General features: G+C 41.5%; 3 protein-coding genes and 2 non-coding genes across 6 annotated transcripts; all 5 read right to left on the bottom strand.

The window, feature by feature from the left end:
* Window positions 1-829: 829 nt before the first annotated feature.
* Window positions 830-10,202, bottom strand: LOC143326847 (nascent polypeptide-associated complex subunit alpha). Its single transcript, XM_076740831.1, has 8 exons — window positions 10,147-10,202; window positions 9,416-9,490; window positions 2,284-2,369; window positions 1,918-1,995; window positions 1,663-1,809; window positions 1,396-1,524; window positions 1,176-1,298; window positions 830-947 (listed from the first exon to the last, which is right to left on the bottom strand). The coding sequence occupies exons 2-8, from the start codon at window positions 9,483-9,485 to the stop codon at window positions 933-935; spliced, it is 648 nt and encodes a 215-aa protein (XP_076596946.1). The 5' UTR covers window positions 9,486-9,490; window positions 10,147-10,202; the 3' UTR covers window positions 830-932.
* On the bottom strand, window positions 1,015-1,087 carry LOC143327713 (small nucleolar RNA SNORD59). Its single transcript, XR_013077757.1, has one exon. It is a non-coding gene; the product is annotated as a small nucleolar RNA SNORD59 (small nucleolar RNA).
* On the bottom strand, window positions 2,092-2,165 carry LOC143327714 (small nucleolar RNA SNORD59). Its single transcript, XR_013077758.1, has one exon. It is a non-coding gene; the product is annotated as a small nucleolar RNA SNORD59 (small nucleolar RNA).
* LOC143326845 (uncharacterized) lies at window positions 2,607-6,667 on the bottom strand. The gene is made up of 2 exons (XM_076740830.1): window positions 5,728-6,667; window positions 2,607-5,062 (listed from the first exon to the last, which is right to left on the bottom strand). The coding sequence occupies exons 1-2, from the start codon at window positions 6,527-6,529 to the stop codon at window positions 2,739-2,741; spliced, it is 3,126 nt and encodes a 1,041-aa protein (XP_076596945.1). The 5' UTR covers window positions 6,530-6,667; the 3' UTR covers window positions 2,607-2,738.
* Window positions 10,203-10,997: 795 nt separating the features above from the next.
* prim1 (DNA primase subunit 1) lies at window positions 10,998-14,981 on the bottom strand. 2 transcript variants are annotated; one of them, XM_076741395.1, is made up of 13 exons: window positions 14,743-14,981; window positions 14,413-14,570; window positions 14,213-14,319; window positions 14,016-14,089; window positions 13,777-13,913; window positions 13,370-13,428; window positions 13,108-13,217; window positions 12,817-12,908; window positions 12,207-12,339; window positions 12,051-12,120; window positions 11,839-11,951; window positions 11,448-11,546; window positions 10,998-11,345 (listed from the first exon to the last, which is right to left on the bottom strand). In XM_076741395.1, exons 1-13 carry the CDS (start codon window positions 14,849-14,851, stop codon window positions 11,326-11,328), a joined length of 1,281 nt encoding a protein of 426 aa, XP_076597510.1. In that variant the 5' UTR covers window positions 14,852-14,981; the 3' UTR covers window positions 10,998-11,325. The 2 variants fall into 2 exon arrangements, with proteins under 2 accessions (XP_076597510.1, XP_076597511.1); XM_076741396.1 differs by having other exon boundaries at window positions 14,413-14,565; window positions 14,743-14,814.
* Between the last annotated feature and the right edge of the window lie 892 nt (window positions 14,982-15,873).

Here is a 15,873-nt window from a genome sequence, read left to right as displayed (position 1 = left end):
CACCTTTAACAGAATTAACTTTTGAATAAGCTGATTCCCAGTGGTGGAAAGTAAAAAACATTTACTCAAATACTACTTCAAGGGGCCCTGTGGAGTTTTCTACGACACAAACAAAAACTGTATTTTACTTACCAAAATTCACTGCATATACTGTATCCTTGAGTATCGGAAGCATTTACTTTCTCACTAAACATCAGCACTGATTACATCCATATTTACTAGCTTGCAGGAAAATAAACAAAACAAGGACCCATTCATAGAAAAACATCTCCATAGCAGTACTGGATAGGAAAACCCATAGGGAACCATGTAAGTTTTTTTTACTTAAGCCAACATCTTCAGCACTACATCTAAGAGGGAAATAATGTATTTTTTATTTCACATTTATTCGACAGCTAGTTTTCAGATTAGGATTTTACATTAAAAAAATAATTAGAATAAGCAAGTGGTTCTCATTCCCCAACCTTTTCTGGCTTGCAACCTCTTGTGTTTAGGTGGTGCCTTGTCACATTTCAGATATCTGACATGTAGCAGTTCCAACAAAGACCTCCCCCTCAAAATACCAAAACCAGAGAGGTCACATTACCAAATATTTCACATGGAAGATTAGAAAACAGTCAAAAATAAAGTGTGGAGTTAATTTCTTCTTTCACATCCCCTTAATGATCAAGACCCATCAGATCTGTGACTCACAAATCATTTGTTGTAATGCCACAGTTGGGGTTCAGTCACCATTTCGGGATGCTCCATCCTACACCCACTTTGACCTTTGCAACCAAACCACAATAAAAAGTCCCCAGTTCCCAGTGAAGTGTACAAGACATCAAAATTTCATTTTATCAAGCCACAACTTTATTTCCATCTTGGGTATAAATTGTATAAACCAGCTTAAATCAGCAACCTTTCTTCAACCCTTTGTTGCCAGGGTCCCATTACATTGTCAATTCCTGCAAAGGAAATAAAAATGTTGTTAGCGTATGTATTAAGGTTTTCTCACAATTTAAAGAACTTCTCTCTTCTCAGGACAGAAATATTGGCTTCATGAAACTCAGAAGAACGAAAGTCACTGTTTAATCATCACTGAAGATTTCTCATGCATATTTAACTACAGAGATCTGAGCAAACCATTTAAAATGGCCTGCAGAATAAAGACACCAAACCATTAGAAAACTTACCATAATGGCATTGACAATGTCGTTGTTGTTGTTTTTCAGGGCGCGTACAGCCTTCGCTCGCGACACGTTGGCTTGTGACATGACGAGTTCGATGTCCTTGACCTCAACTCCGGTCTCATCAACCTGAATTAAAAGGGGATTTTTGTTTTACCGTCTATGATAAAACAAACTTTGCGTATTCATATGTATCCATCTTCAGTTGAACAAAACTGCATCTTACCTCTTCTTCTTCGCTTTCCTCCTGTACTGTTGGCGTCTGTGTGTTTTCCTGGATGTTTGATACAGCTTCTCCCTGTACCTTGAATTTTTCTGCAGCAGCCAGCTGGGCTTGCTGGGAAAGATCTTCGATCTAGGGCACAAAAAGTAAAATGAGAAATCAATGCAAGACCTATTTGGTATATTACTATTCTGCTGCCTCATAACAAGCTAGGATTGGACAAGACAGGGACAAGGATTAAGGTGGATAGTATGGTTGCTGGCTACATACCTTAGCTTCACCGAAGACGATGTATGTGTCTGATGCGGGGCTCTTGTAGACGTCTGGCTTGGTAATGACAAACAAGATGTTCTTTGACTTGCGAATGGTGACCCTGGTGACCCCTGTTACCTGCCTGAGACCAAGCTTTGACATCGCCTGGAAGAAATAAGTCATTTTACACATGTGGCCAATTCTGACATTACAGAGAAAGCAGATGCATTCCAATTTCATTAATGAAACAAGTAAGAGATGTAAGATCATTACCTTTCGTGCCTTCTTTTCACTGCGGCTCTGTTTGGCTTTGCTGACAGGTTCTTCGTCTATTTCAGCAGCTGCGGCAAGCTGTAAGAGACAAAATATTCATCCACATTTTATGTCCACACAAAAACGTAGACTGAGGAATTCGGGGAGTTTGAACTTGTAATGCTTGTCACTTTCTCTTCTCAGGACAGAAAGGCTGGCTTCAGTAGACTCAGAAGAACGAAAGTCACTGTGTTAATCATCACAGAGGAGTAAAGGACAAACAATATCTCTACAAAATGTGTTACGTAAGCAGTAGATGTTGTAATGATCTTTTCTGTTTCAAGTCAACAGGGAACAGAAGATGCAATGACCAGACTGAACTCTCACCTGAGCTTGCTGTGTCTGTGTCTGTGCGGAGTCCTGTTCCTCCAGCTCAGGGACTGAGTCATCACTGTCCGACTCAGTGCCGGATCCTACAGAAACCACCAGCAGAAACTACAATTTAGTCACAATGTGCCAAGTATTCCACATGTGTACACTTACAAGTTATTATGGAAATAAGGTGCATCAATCCTGGGAAATTAAAATAGGTTGGTTAATAGCAATTCAAAGTACATTTATTGTGACCTGAGATGAACTACATTGACCTAGCATGTTAAAAATTTCAATTCAATGTGTATGTTAAAAACTGCAATAACCATTAACTTAATGTTGCAAAAGGGTCACTGTGATGAGAGCTCTTTAACTTCCAATCTGCAACACTGTTTGTTGAAAACAATACCTTTCTATCCAATACCACATTTTCCAGACTGACACTAGACATCTTCACCAACTATTAGACATCACACGATCACATAAATTAACTGCATATGGCTGACAGAATACAACAACAGCACTGACAGAAGCACCCAAGTCAACAACGAGGTAGCATCATGGAAGTTGTACAGCTGATGTACTTCATAACCATGGCTTCTGAACGACATATCTAAGCAGTTCCAGAACGCTGACAGTTGGAAAAACAGGTAAAGACAAAAAGAGAGAAAGAAGAAAATACCCTTGTCGTTCTTGATCACAGGCTCCACCTTGGCTGGGATTTTAGTAGGTGTGGGGGCAGGTTTTGGTGATGAGACAGGTTCAGAAGGAGTGGTACCATTTACCTCAGGTTTAACAGGGGCGGGGGCTGCAACTGCCTCAGCAAATGTGAGTTTACGGGGAGCAGGGGCAGGAACAGTGGGCTCAACTAGAGCAGGTTTTAAGGGAGCAGATGGAGACTCAGCTGCTGGTTTGGAAGGCTTGGCAACCTCAGCAGGTGCCATCTTACCCTCAACCAATTCAGCTTCAATAACCGGCTTAGCACCCTTCACAGGGGCTGGCTTGGTAACCTGAGTGGCACCTTGTTTAGGTTCTGCAGCTGGCTTAGCAACCTCAACAGGGGTAGTCTTGACTTCTGCATCTGGCTTTGTGACCTTAGGAGCAGGTTTAGCCTCAGCAGCTGGTTTAGCAGCCTTAACAGGAGCATGTTTAGCCTCAACAGCTGGCTTAGCAGCCTTGACAGGGGCAGGTTTGGCCTCAGCAGCTTGCTTAACAGCCTCCACAGGGGCAGGTTTGGCCTCTGCAGCTGGCTTAGTAGCCTCCACAACAGCAGGTTTGGCCTCAGCAGCTGGCTTGGCAGCCTTAACGGCAGATTTGGCCTCAGTAGCTGGCTTAGAAGCCTCAACAACAGCAGGTTTGGCCCCAGCAGCTGGCTTTGAATCCTTAACAGGAGCAGGTTTGGCCTCAGCAGCTGGCTTAGCAGCCTCAACAACGGCAGGTTTGGCCTCAGCAGCTGGCTTTGAAGCCTTAACAGGAGCGGGTTTGGCCTCAGCAGCTGGCTTAGCAGCCTTAGCAGGAGCGGGTTTGGCCTCAGCAGCTGGCTTAGCAGCCTTAACAGGAGCGGGTTTGGCCTCAGCAGCAGGCTTGGCACCCTCGACAGGGGCGGCGAGTTTAGCCTCAGCAGCTGGCTTAGCAGCCTCGACAGAGGTGGGTTTGGCCTCAGCAGCTGGCTTGGCAGCCTCGACAGTAGTGGGTTTGGCCTCAGAAGCTGGCTTGGCAGCCTTAACAGGAGCAGCTTTGGTCTCAGCAGCTGGCTTGGCAGCCTTAACAGGAGCAGCTTTGGCCTCAGCAGCTGGCTTAGTCTCGATAGGGGCAGGTTTGGCCTCAGCAGTTGGCTTAGCAGCCTTAACAGGAGTGGGTTTGGCTTCAGGAGCTGATTTAGTAGCCTTAACAGGAGCAGGTTTGGCCTCAGCAGCTGGCTTGGCAGCTTTAACAGGAGCAGATTTGGCATCAGAAACTGGTTTAGGAGCTTCAGTGGGGGCTGGTTTGGCAGCCTCAACAGCTGCAGCTGAGGCTTCAGCAACCACTTTATCTGTCTTTGTTTTGGATGCTACCTTAGTAACTTCTACAGGGGCAATATCATAATTCTGATGATTTAGAGGAAGTTTTGCACACTCTTTCTCAACAGAGGGTATGAATGCTGGCATTTTAATTGGCTTCTCAGGTGGGATAAGTGGGGGAAGCTCATCATCAGCAGCTGCAGGAGCAGATTTTGATGATGCTGTCTTAGCTTCAACTGATTTGGGAGGACTAGAAGCAAGAGCATCTAAAAATGAAACTGGAGCTGCTACCGCAGGCTTTGAGGTAACTTTAAAAGCAGGTGGGGTTGCAATAGGCTTTGCAGCGGCTGGTGAGGGTTTGCTTGGCTCAACTGGGGCAGGTTTAGCTTCTGCTACAGTTTGATTGAAGTTAGCCTCTGCTGGCTTTTCATTTGCTGCTGTAACCTTGCACTCCTCAGGGGCAGAGACAGGCACAAATGCCTCTCCTTTCTTAGCTTTTCCTTGTTTGCCAGCCTTGACAACTTTTGGGGTGAATCGGTTCGCCTCATTTGCAGACGAGCTGCCAGGTGTGGAAGCTAGCGGAGATGGCACGGGGGACAAGGGGGTAGAGGAAGGAGTAGATTTTGGCGAGGTGGGAGAAGAGGAAGAGGCAGACATAGAGGATCGTTTTCTTCTGCCAGGGACAGCCTTTGGGGCAGAGGAACCCTGCATACTCTTGGCATTTTTGCCTTTGGTCTTTGCAGGGCCAGAAGCTGCCTGAGGTTGCTGGGAGGAAGCTGAGGCAGGAGGTGTGGCTGAATAGAAAAACATTCTTTAAACTTTTTGGATGGGAAAGGGGAAGTCTTTCGCATGCAGGTTAAATGATAATGAACCAAGGCACAAACTCCTTGCTTAGTGTTAGGAAAATGACAAACCTGCCTAACTTTAGAGTGTGAAGCAAACTGCTATTCAAAATGCACAGTACATATTACTTCCACACAGAAAACTGCACTCTATATTAAGTCAAGATGCACTTAGGACACAATCATACTTGCAACACAAATCATAACCACATGAAGAAAATAAATACATTAAAAAATAAATAAATAAAAAAATCGCACTTGCATAGATCAACAGCTATACTACCTACTGCATAAACGCACGTTACTGCACCACCAAACTGGTGCTTTGAAGTAGAACTGACCAAAACCTGTCCAAATGGATCAATTGTAACAACTACTGATGTGTTAAAGAGGTGAAATAAAAAGAATGATTACTATCCTACCCTACAGCACTACAGATGCAGAGAAAACACAAGTCATGACCCACCCTGACACAAACCACCAGAGGCAGCAGAATGGCCTTAAGCCATTTAGCAAACTTTCTCATACTGCAAAATACCACTGAGACCATATTGTTTATTGTAAGGAAAACATTAAATCTTGGTGGGGAGCACCTGCTTTTTAGAGGATAAACCAACCTGACAGGTGGTGTGTGGAAAGAGGAGGGCCTTCACATTTGGAGTTCCCCTTTGACTGAATGGCCTTCGAGACAAGTGGAATAGGTTCTTCCTTGTCAGGATTTTCATTTTGAGGAGCCACATTGACATTCACATCACCAGGCGATACTTCTTCTTTAACTGCCTCCTGGCAAAGATTCCTCGAGTCTGCTACTGCAGTCTCTGGGGAATCAGTTGCCTTCCCAACTTCACTATACACACCGATGTCTTCAGGTGCAGATGGTTTGGGATCATCAAGAATTTTTTCTGCGACTAGTCTGGGCTCATCTCCAGAGGCCCTTGCTTCAACAGAATTCTGCTCAACCTCTTGATGGGCTGATTCTTCAGCAGCAACAACTGACTTCTGACTTTGTGCCCCTTTAGTTGGCGATGCTTCTTTATCAACTTGTGGGCCTTCTGAAGATGCAATGGGAGTTTCAGCAGAAGGCACAGACTCCTCAGGAACTGGCAAGTCAGCTGAATCCCCTGCTGGGTTAGCAGCTGCCTCTTGCACTGAGACAGGTGTAGTCACCAACCCAATCTCTTCAGTTTGCTTGGTCATTTCTTGAGTTGCAGCTACACCATTGGGTTGCTCACTATTAGTCTGAGCGCTAGCTTCTTCTGGACCACCTATCTCTTGAGCAGGACCAGAGGTTTCTGGAGGATTCTCCAGAGGGATTGCCTTGCTGACTGTAGGAACAGTCAGCTCAGGAGGGGCAGAGGAATTCAATACTTCTGCAGCTGATAAAGGAAAAGCAACAGGAATAACAAGGGGAAGGGACATCACAGCAGTTGTTTGGAAAGCAATTTGCTTCTATACAAATTAAAAGGGGTTCATGAATACACTGAAGTGAATAATAAATTGTGCTCCATGTGTGAACAGAAGCAATGGGTTTGTGAAAAGTTCAGTGACATAACTGTCTCTGTTGAGTGCAGTCCAAAAAATAAATTGTGTCCCAAACCCATGCAGTGATTAAGTGGTAAATAAGTGCCAGAAGACTTCCTTTATTCCAGAGAGGCAGACAATGCATGAAAATAAGATCGAAATCTATTTATGAGCTCAAAGCCTGAATCACACATGAGATTTGTAAATGGCAAGTGTAATGACAGTTTTCACATACACTTGGCCATTAGCAAGAAATAAAGTGAAACAAGCTCACTGTTCAAGTACATAATCCTTCATATTTTTGATTTATGTTTAAATATAACTAAATATTGTTTTCTAGAGCAGCAATACTAGTTTACAACTGCAAAGTCCCTACATACACTCTGTAATATGTGAGTAAAATAAATCTGACCTCAGAATAATGAATGAAGCACACAGACACGTGTCAGTCCTTCCTCTTGTCCTCTGTCCTTTTCCCTCTGCTACTGATGTGATTAACTGCCTGCACTGCCTGCTGTCCATGCTCTGTGTGTGTGTGTGTGTGTGTGTGTGTGTGTGTGTGTGTTGAGCCCTGTCCTCAGTCAATCACATAGGAGAGGACAGAGAAGCCAACGTGATCCTAATTTTTTTTTAAGAATCTACATGATTCATGTGGGTCACACATTCAGGTTGGGCTGTCAGAAATCCAGGGGAAAAGAAAAAAAAAAAAAATCTATCACATCCCTGCTAATGCTAAGTACATGTACATAATTGTACTGCTTTATGGAAAAGTCTATGTGAAATCATTCCTTAACTTCCAAAATCATTTTGTAATCATTTTCAAAGGCATCTCATTCAAGGATGAAAGCATTGTGGTCAGCATTAATAGAGGACTATGCAACATGATGCCAACACAAACACATTCCTATGAACTAATGACCCAACACTTGCCCTTATTCAGAGCGGTGTTGGATACTGACCCATCTCAGGTTCAAGCCACATCAGTACCATACCACTGTAATTAAGGACACACATTTTGCAAAATGAGATGTCCTTGCACAGATAATGTGACATTAAGCCACAAGTAAATGCAGTTACCACTGCTGGTATGATTATTCTACCCATGTCCTTCATGGCTAAACAGAACACAGAATATTGCCCTCTGCGTAATTTACCCTGATGAGCTGCTTAACAAAAAGCACAATGAACCTCCACTCAAACAAACTGATCTAAATTAGTTTTACTGTTTATATGATCAGTGTAGTTTCTGAAGATAAAGAGCAAATGTCAACAGCTTTTTCAGAAGAGCTACAAGCAAAGACAATCAAAAATGCAATATCAATAAATCTTGTAATTTGGATTTAATGTTAAAAATTGGACTGTGTCAAATTTACAATTAAAACTGATGAAAACATTTTTAAGAGATTAGATAGCACCTGCCCATGACAATAGACAACAGTGCTGAAACGCTCAAGCCTACGCTAGGTGTCATAACTGCAGCAATGTTGTACTTTACCCAGCCCAACTGCATATTCAGACAGATTACAGCTAAACTGATGGCACTCCCGTAGCTTAAAGGATTACTCTTCATTCTAATACTGCTGAGCTGGAATTCTGGTTTTTAAGTACTACAGAGAAGTCAAAACTCCCTTTGTGAGATAAATAAATCAAAAGTTTTGGGCCGTTGGTGGCTTCATTTAAAGCTGGGAAATCATTTCAAAAACAAATGCACGCATGCAGATTGGTGATAGCTTCTAACATCACATTTACAGTTCAGTACATGTCACTCAATCATCTTGGTATTTTACAAATGACTGCAGGGGAATAGCTAACACTGACTGATGAGCTACCCTGTTAGCCGTTTCTCTAGCGCTGGCTGCAACAACAGTTGATAAAGAATTCCCTGCCCCACCCCTAAACAAGTACCCCCTCCCACTTACAATTTCTGCATTAAAACACTGGAGGAGCATGAAAAATGATGCTTAACGATCTAGAAAAAACTGTAATATGCAATTAGAGAATTATGCTGAATTATTCTGGTATGATTGACTGTTGTGAATACTCCTTGATATACCATTGTAATTCAAACACATCCACTCCAACTAATATGGGTAACAGACAAATCCATTTTTCACTTTATTTGGCAATTATACCAAATGTTTTTTTGTCAAAAGCGCACCATATACAATGTTAACTAATCTCTTTCAAAAGTTGTCCAGTATGAAACTGTTCTTATTGCTTGCAAAACAATAAAAGCTATGTAAATAAACTAAGCTACATTAAGATTTTATGGTCAGGCTGAAACAAATGAAAAACAGAATGATCTGTGCAATTACTAAGTCTACTATGAACCTCCACAATGTGGCTTTTCAAGGCATTTTTGTGCACAGGGAAAACCACACACAACATCATGCATTGTGAGCTAAATCCAATTGTCAGTGAACACACACCATTGTGAGTCTGTGTGAATACAAAGAGGGGTCCTGGATGACTCTTTTCAAGCAAAGGCGTGAAATATCACCACTTCAAATCCCTCAGAGAGCAAACTACTATGACAAATGTCCCAACACATGGCAGATGACAGTCAAAATAACTGTCACCTGTCACACCAACTCAGCCGCCAGCCAGCTGAGTCAACACCCTGAATCAAATAATCATCCAAATGTGCAATATTGTTCCTCCACTGAATACATGACCCTCCACAGATGGCTATTTGTTGAACAATTCACATTTTCTTTGAGTTCCAGGACCCCATGGTTTATATGCAGTACTGCATGCACGTTTATGAGAAGCCAGAATACGAACCAGTCTCCACTTGAGGCTGCTGCATCTCCTGCTCGGTGACTGGGACCGTTTCTGTGGCTTCACCAGGCATGGTTGCTGTTGAGGAAGAGTCAAGGGAAAACAGTTTATTAGCTCGAGCTAAATCTTAACTTCCAGTGCTTTAACACAAATGTAGGCAAGTACTCTGGGATAACGTCAGTGGAACAGAACAGGTACCTAACGTTAGCACGGACTAGTTAGCCAGTGCTGACACCAACTTGCGGTTGTCATAACTGGTTAAACAGGTGACGGAGCCCATGCTTTGGCTCGTGAGCTCACCCAGTACTCTCTATTCAAGCGGCTGTTAGCTAACGTTAGTTCTCAGTTAGCTAACTAGCTGTTGGTTCTGTCAGTCCAACAGGGGGAAAGCTAAGAGGAGAAACACTAACCCAAAGTCGGCAGTCACATTTCCCCCCAGTTTGAACCGACTAACGTGACCAGCTAGTTGACACGACTCAACCTCATACCCCTTGTCACACAGTTCACTGCGGCCCTGACAGGCTGCTAGCAGACTGGTAGTCATCATGTTCCCCCATTTTGAGCAGGTAATGGGTGCTACAACCGCACATATCACAGAACAGAGGCGCGAAACAGAAGTAATAGCGGTACCGACGAGATGACCTTACTTTACTGTAACACACGAAACACTTCATACAGACAAGAATATATGAAAAACGTCTGGATGATATTGGATTATCAACGGAGACACTCACCGACTCGAGACGCTATATCCAAGATGGCTGTAAGAGAGAACTTCTGACCCTTGTTTCGCGGTAATATCCGGTTTAGAGCAGAGATTTCTTCTTCCGGGTTATTTAAAGGCGCAATCAGTATTTTTCATGAGCAATTGCAATTATAGCCAAACAGAACATAACAAAGGAGGGTTATGGGGATTTAACTTCTCGAAAAAAAACAGCATTTTTCTAACAACAAGCATTTCACTAAAGTAAAATGCTTAAGTACAATCATGGGTATTTCTGCTTGTGTATTTTCATTTCATGATACTTTATATCTCTGCTTTTACTAATGTGAGTCAAAATAACTAAAGTAGCTAAAGCTAAAATAGCTGAGTCAACTCCCTGAACCAAATAATTATCCAATACTGTACCTCTACAATAAAAATATTGGGCATGAATTTATTATTATTCCTCCAATTCAGAGGGAAATATTGTAGTGTTTACTTCACCACATTATGTGACACCTGTAGTAACTAGTGTGTGCAGATAAAGATTTTACATTCAATGTATATGATCATCTAGTATAGGAAGTCATTAAAATTAGCTAAACCTGGACCAACTAGTAAAACACTGCCTACACATTAACCAGTCTGTAATAATAATCCAATAATATATGATGACGTGTCACTCACAGGGGGCATTTGTTGCAAAGTATGTATTTTTACTTTTGATACTACTGGAGAATTACATGAGAGCATAATATCTGAAAAAGATACAACTAGAGCTGTTGCATTACGAAGTGCTAAAAGTAGAAAAGCTGGTAATGTGAACATATTAACAAAAAAAAAAAAAAAGACCCCAAATGATGATGAAGTAGAAACTGGAATACAAGACTTTATACCAAATTTATTTCCATAAATGACTGTACAAAAACAAAATGTTGGCAACACGCTGAGAACAACATAAAATTAGCATTTGACTGTGACTGTGACTGCATTTGACTCCAGTACGGGGATGATTTATTTATGGATGTATTAGTACTCAGAGTATAACAAAATAGATCTTGAGGAAATTATTGTTCATCAGAAACAATTTCAACATTTCACCACAACATGATGTCCCCAAAACAGGACAGTTTGCACCGTCACCCACATAAAGCGAAAGGCAGCGATCAACAGAGTCGCCTCTGCACCTATTTCTGATCGTTGATCCATTTCAGAATTCCTTCTGAAGATCTAAAAAGAAAAAAAAAACATGAATGAAAATGGATTACTTGAAAGAACAAACTTGTTAAAAGTTGCTCTGCCCTCATTTCACCTAGTAAGAATAAAACTTACCACTTTTTTTGAGAAGGTCTCCTTTCCATGAACGAGCCAATCCATCCACAAACTGATCCAAGGATTTCACGTACTTCGCCAGACTTGTTCTTTTGTAATCTGTGAAGACAAATAATCAGTGAGCTAGACATTATTAAGAATAAACTAAACTCCACTGGTTCTCACTGATGATTAGCCTAACCCCTATTAACAGTAAGAATTATGTTTGATTTTCATATCAAAGAAAGCTAAATTGAGGTTCAGCACATCATGGGTCATGGCACCACATTTGCCTCATTTTAAGACAGAAAACACTTCCAGATTACCTGATGTTGGTTTACTTATAACTTTAAGACAAAAAAAGTCTCTTGTGTTATAGAATAACCCTGAAATTGAGATTTCAGAATTTCACCTCTTATCTTTCGTCTCTCTGTTGTATCCTTGTCGTTTTCCTTGTCCTTGATGTCCTCTGACTTCTCTTCCTCTTCGCCTGTCCTGGGTCGATCCAGCTCCTCACAGATCAGGCTAAAAAAAGTTACAACATCAGCTCTAAGGAGTGCCAAATACTGCACACAAGAGAGTGTGAGACATGAAATTAGATTATTATTCTAAATTGTTGTTTACCTGATTGTTGGAACAGCGAAAGGATCAAACGAGTCTAATTCTTTGACGTCAATGGGAACCGAAATGCGTCCTGGCCAAAGAGAGAAGTCAAAATGAGACTGTCAGCGGCGAACTCATCAGGCCATCTTGATTAAAGCTCGTTAGATCTGTGCTCACCTGTTTTGGGATGAACACTGAAGGGGCTCTTCAGCAAGTGGTTCACACCTTTACTGACATTCACATCAAGCCGTGGGTAACAATACTGCAGCATGATTTCTTTCTCAAAGTACTGGCCCTTTTTGGCAGTGCCCTGGAGGAAGAAAGATTACATCATTGTGCCCGTGTTTATCATTAGTGTCCACGATACAGTGCTTGAGAAAATTAATTAAGGGTTAAACAATGGTTATGATTACATGGACAATATTTCCTCAACCTGACTGAAATCATTATAATTAGAGATTCCAAATGAACTGTTTACATGCACGCTACATAAAGTGGTTCAATAAGATGTGTGTTTACATGCCCCAATGTGTTTAATCAGAGTAAACTTTTTTGTCATGCACAAAGTGGTTCTGCCCGCTGTGAAACATCTCATCTGTCTGGAATCTAATAGCTTCACATCGAGATGATATGTTACCCTTTCACCCACTTCACACCTGATATTAAAACACGGTATGTATTAGGACATGTTGTCCTGATAAAATGAAAAATGAATGTTAATGCAAATCTGCCCGAGCACATCTGCACGTAGTCAAGCTCGCTTTGTGTTTGGATCAGAATTACAAACCTGTTTCCGAATGGCTTGTTCCTTGATCAGTTTCCAGCGGGTCTCGGGTTTCTTTTCGTTCTGGAAGTCCTTCTGTAATTCTTTTCTTACATGTAAGCACTGAGTTAAGGTCAAATCCAGTTATTCTCACTAAGGTTTGTACATGGTAAAAATGCAATTTTCATTAAAAGAAAAAAAGATATAAGCTCATATTTGAATCAAATCTGTGAGTCACAAAATACAGTTTTTTCTAGCTATCTGCTCTACTCTACATCCAAGAGACAAATATGCAAAATATGGTGAAAAGGATATCTTCAGGCACGAGTGCAAGCACTTTGTCGACAGACTCCTTGTGGCTGAGTATGCCCTGTTCCTGTAATGCGTACCGGGGAAAGTATTGCTCCACCACTGTCAAAGACTCTCTGTTGAGATAACAGGCGCAGACCCTTTAACAGCTGAAGCACCAACATCAGTGAGTCAAGTCAACAACCTCAGTGACAGCCAATTAGACACAAACATCAAAACAGAACAAATAGCTACAGCTTTGCACTAACCTTCACTATCTGAGTCTTACCTGATGAATGGATGAATTGGATCTGTCAGCACAACTTTCTTCACGGTCTCTTCACCTCCCTGCAGTGAATAGCACATCACATCATGAGCATCAGCTCATTGCTTTTCTACATACAAGTCATTAACTGAGTGATAAAGCATCCAAAGGAGTCAAAATTCAAAAATCTGTTGATCAATGTATGAAACTGTTGCAGTTCTACTTCAGTGACTAGCTTCCTGTAACCATTTGTGTTTCTTATTGTCAAACATGCTGATACCATATCAGACATAAAACAAACCTACTGGTCAAGCAGAAGTCTGGATTAGAGAGAAACACCTTGATAAACACACGTTCAATGAGAACACATAACCTTTCTGCTAATAAATAAATTTGTCCTAATAACCTAATAAAAGCTAAAATGCTGTTACCTTAACCAGGCTGAGATATTCTGCAACTGCAGAGCGTGCTGCCACAGAGAGCTTCCTGGCAGCTTCATCACACACCCAGCAGTGCACTCCTCTTCTGCCAGAGTAAACCCACAGCAGGTGCTGGAACCCGAAGTCGTCTAGAAGATCGCATAAATCCAAAAAACTGTTTGATGCCAAATTTGACAACACATGATGATACCATCAGCAGATGCCTGAAAGAAAATCAACGACAAACAAACCTCGAAGAGCTCTATCCAGGATGCGAATAGCAATGGTCATCAGGGTCCAACACTTGGAGCAAATGTCTGCGGCACTAGAATCAGACTTTGTGTTATCTCAGTATTGTAACTGTCAGGATAGGCTGGATTAATAAATCATGTAGAATAAAGTGGCAATCATTCCACACCAGTGCATCAGCAAAATAAACCACATTTACCTGCAGCAGCTTCTGACATCATCATAATCAGTCATGTCGATATCAAACACCAGCTCCTTCTCAAGGGCCTGGAAGGTCCCTGACTTGACTGTGTTGTGTTGATTGGGCTGTGGGTGACAGACAGATTAAGCTCTATCCATACACCTGCAGCGACGCAATACAAAACCTGGGAAAGCAACAGTAGATGCACGCTGTCTCACCCGGTGACTGTATATTGCTCCAATGTCAATCTTGTAAGGGTTCATCTTCTGCATTTCTTTCTCCAGCTCGCTCAGTGTGCTGAATGACTGGTAGCGGACATAGATGTCATCTTTGAGGGTGAAGGAGAACTCTCGATTCTGAAAGTAGTTCTTCTGCACTGAGGTTGCACAGGAAAAAATAACACATTAGTCCGCTCTAGTGTGGTCGGCTCTTTGACTCGGATGTTTAGGGTAATATTAGACAGTGTTGAGCAAGGCAGAGCAAAGAAGCCTCCAGTCATTTAACATGCTAACATTACTTCTTGCTAGCAGTTCAATCAGGATACTCACCTCCTCCATAGTTTAGCCAGCGGTAGTACTGGGAGAAGGGGAACAGCCGTCGGTAGTACAGCGGTAATAAATCCGGCAGACAGGCCGAGTCATAATCTGAGGACGGCATTACTTGACGATAACGTAACCGCTCCGGTACTGTTGTAAATTTACGGTAAATTATGGACAAGAGGTTAGCTTGCTAGTACCGCAGGCTGACAGTCCAGTGTGTTGTTTTACAGAGGCCAGCGCGGGAAAACGCTTAAGCAGAGCAGAGAACCAATGAGACAAGGGTAAGGCAACTGCGTCACTGAGACCCGGAAATGTGTTGCAAGTATTATATATTTCCCCAAATTAGCTTCTCTGTTCCCTCAACCAGCAGCTAAAGATGAAGCAAAAAAAGCCGAGAGAAAGCTTAAATTGACTGTGGACTTTATAAATCAGGGAACCTGAGGGCAAGACGGTGAGTGACGTTTTCAAAGATGGACTCAACCTGAACATCGTCCTACAAGGAAAACGTGACGCTTAGCGTAGAGAGGATCATGGGACATGTAGTCAGCCGAGTACAGTAAACACAATAAATCAATATACTAAAAATAAAAAAGAAAACATACATAGCAATACAGTACGAAAAAATGATGAAAAAGAGAATAAGAAAGGGATTTTACACTTTTGTTTTCTTAGAGATTTAAAATGAAGTCACATTTCTTGCTCAAAAGATGAAAATGCTGGAGTAACCTTTAAATGTCTACATTTATGCATTTCGAATTTAGCCATTATCACAACGTTATTATATAGACATAACTAAATAATATTAAAATTCTTTGTCCTGCATGAAAAACGCGACTTTTGCGTGAGCATACTGAAAATCAGGAATTGTAATAGTAATTTGTCCACAAATGTGAAGAAACAATAAAAACAGTGCTGTTTTCCCCCCTCAAACTCTATTTAAGTTTAATTTACAAACAAGTATATTATGTCATAATATAATATATTAGACAAAATCAGGATGTCTGACAATTAAACAGAGCAAACATGGAACACAAATATAAATATCTTAGACAAATAATAATACTCAAAGAATTATGTGAAAAATACAGCTAGGGAGAATTCTTAGAATATAAGCTTTATTACAGTAATAAAATGCAGTGT

Source organism: Chaetodon auriga, chromosome 10 (genome assembly GCF_051107435.1).
Source record: "Chaetodon auriga isolate fChaAug3 chromosome 10, fChaAug3.hap1, whole genome shotgun sequence".
NCBI lineage: Eukaryota > Metazoa > Chordata > Actinopteri > Chaetodontiformes > Chaetodontidae > Chaetodon > Chaetodon auriga.
The sequence above is the reverse complement of the archived record's forward strand: the minus strand, read 5'-3'. Positions and strand labels throughout refer to the sequence as shown.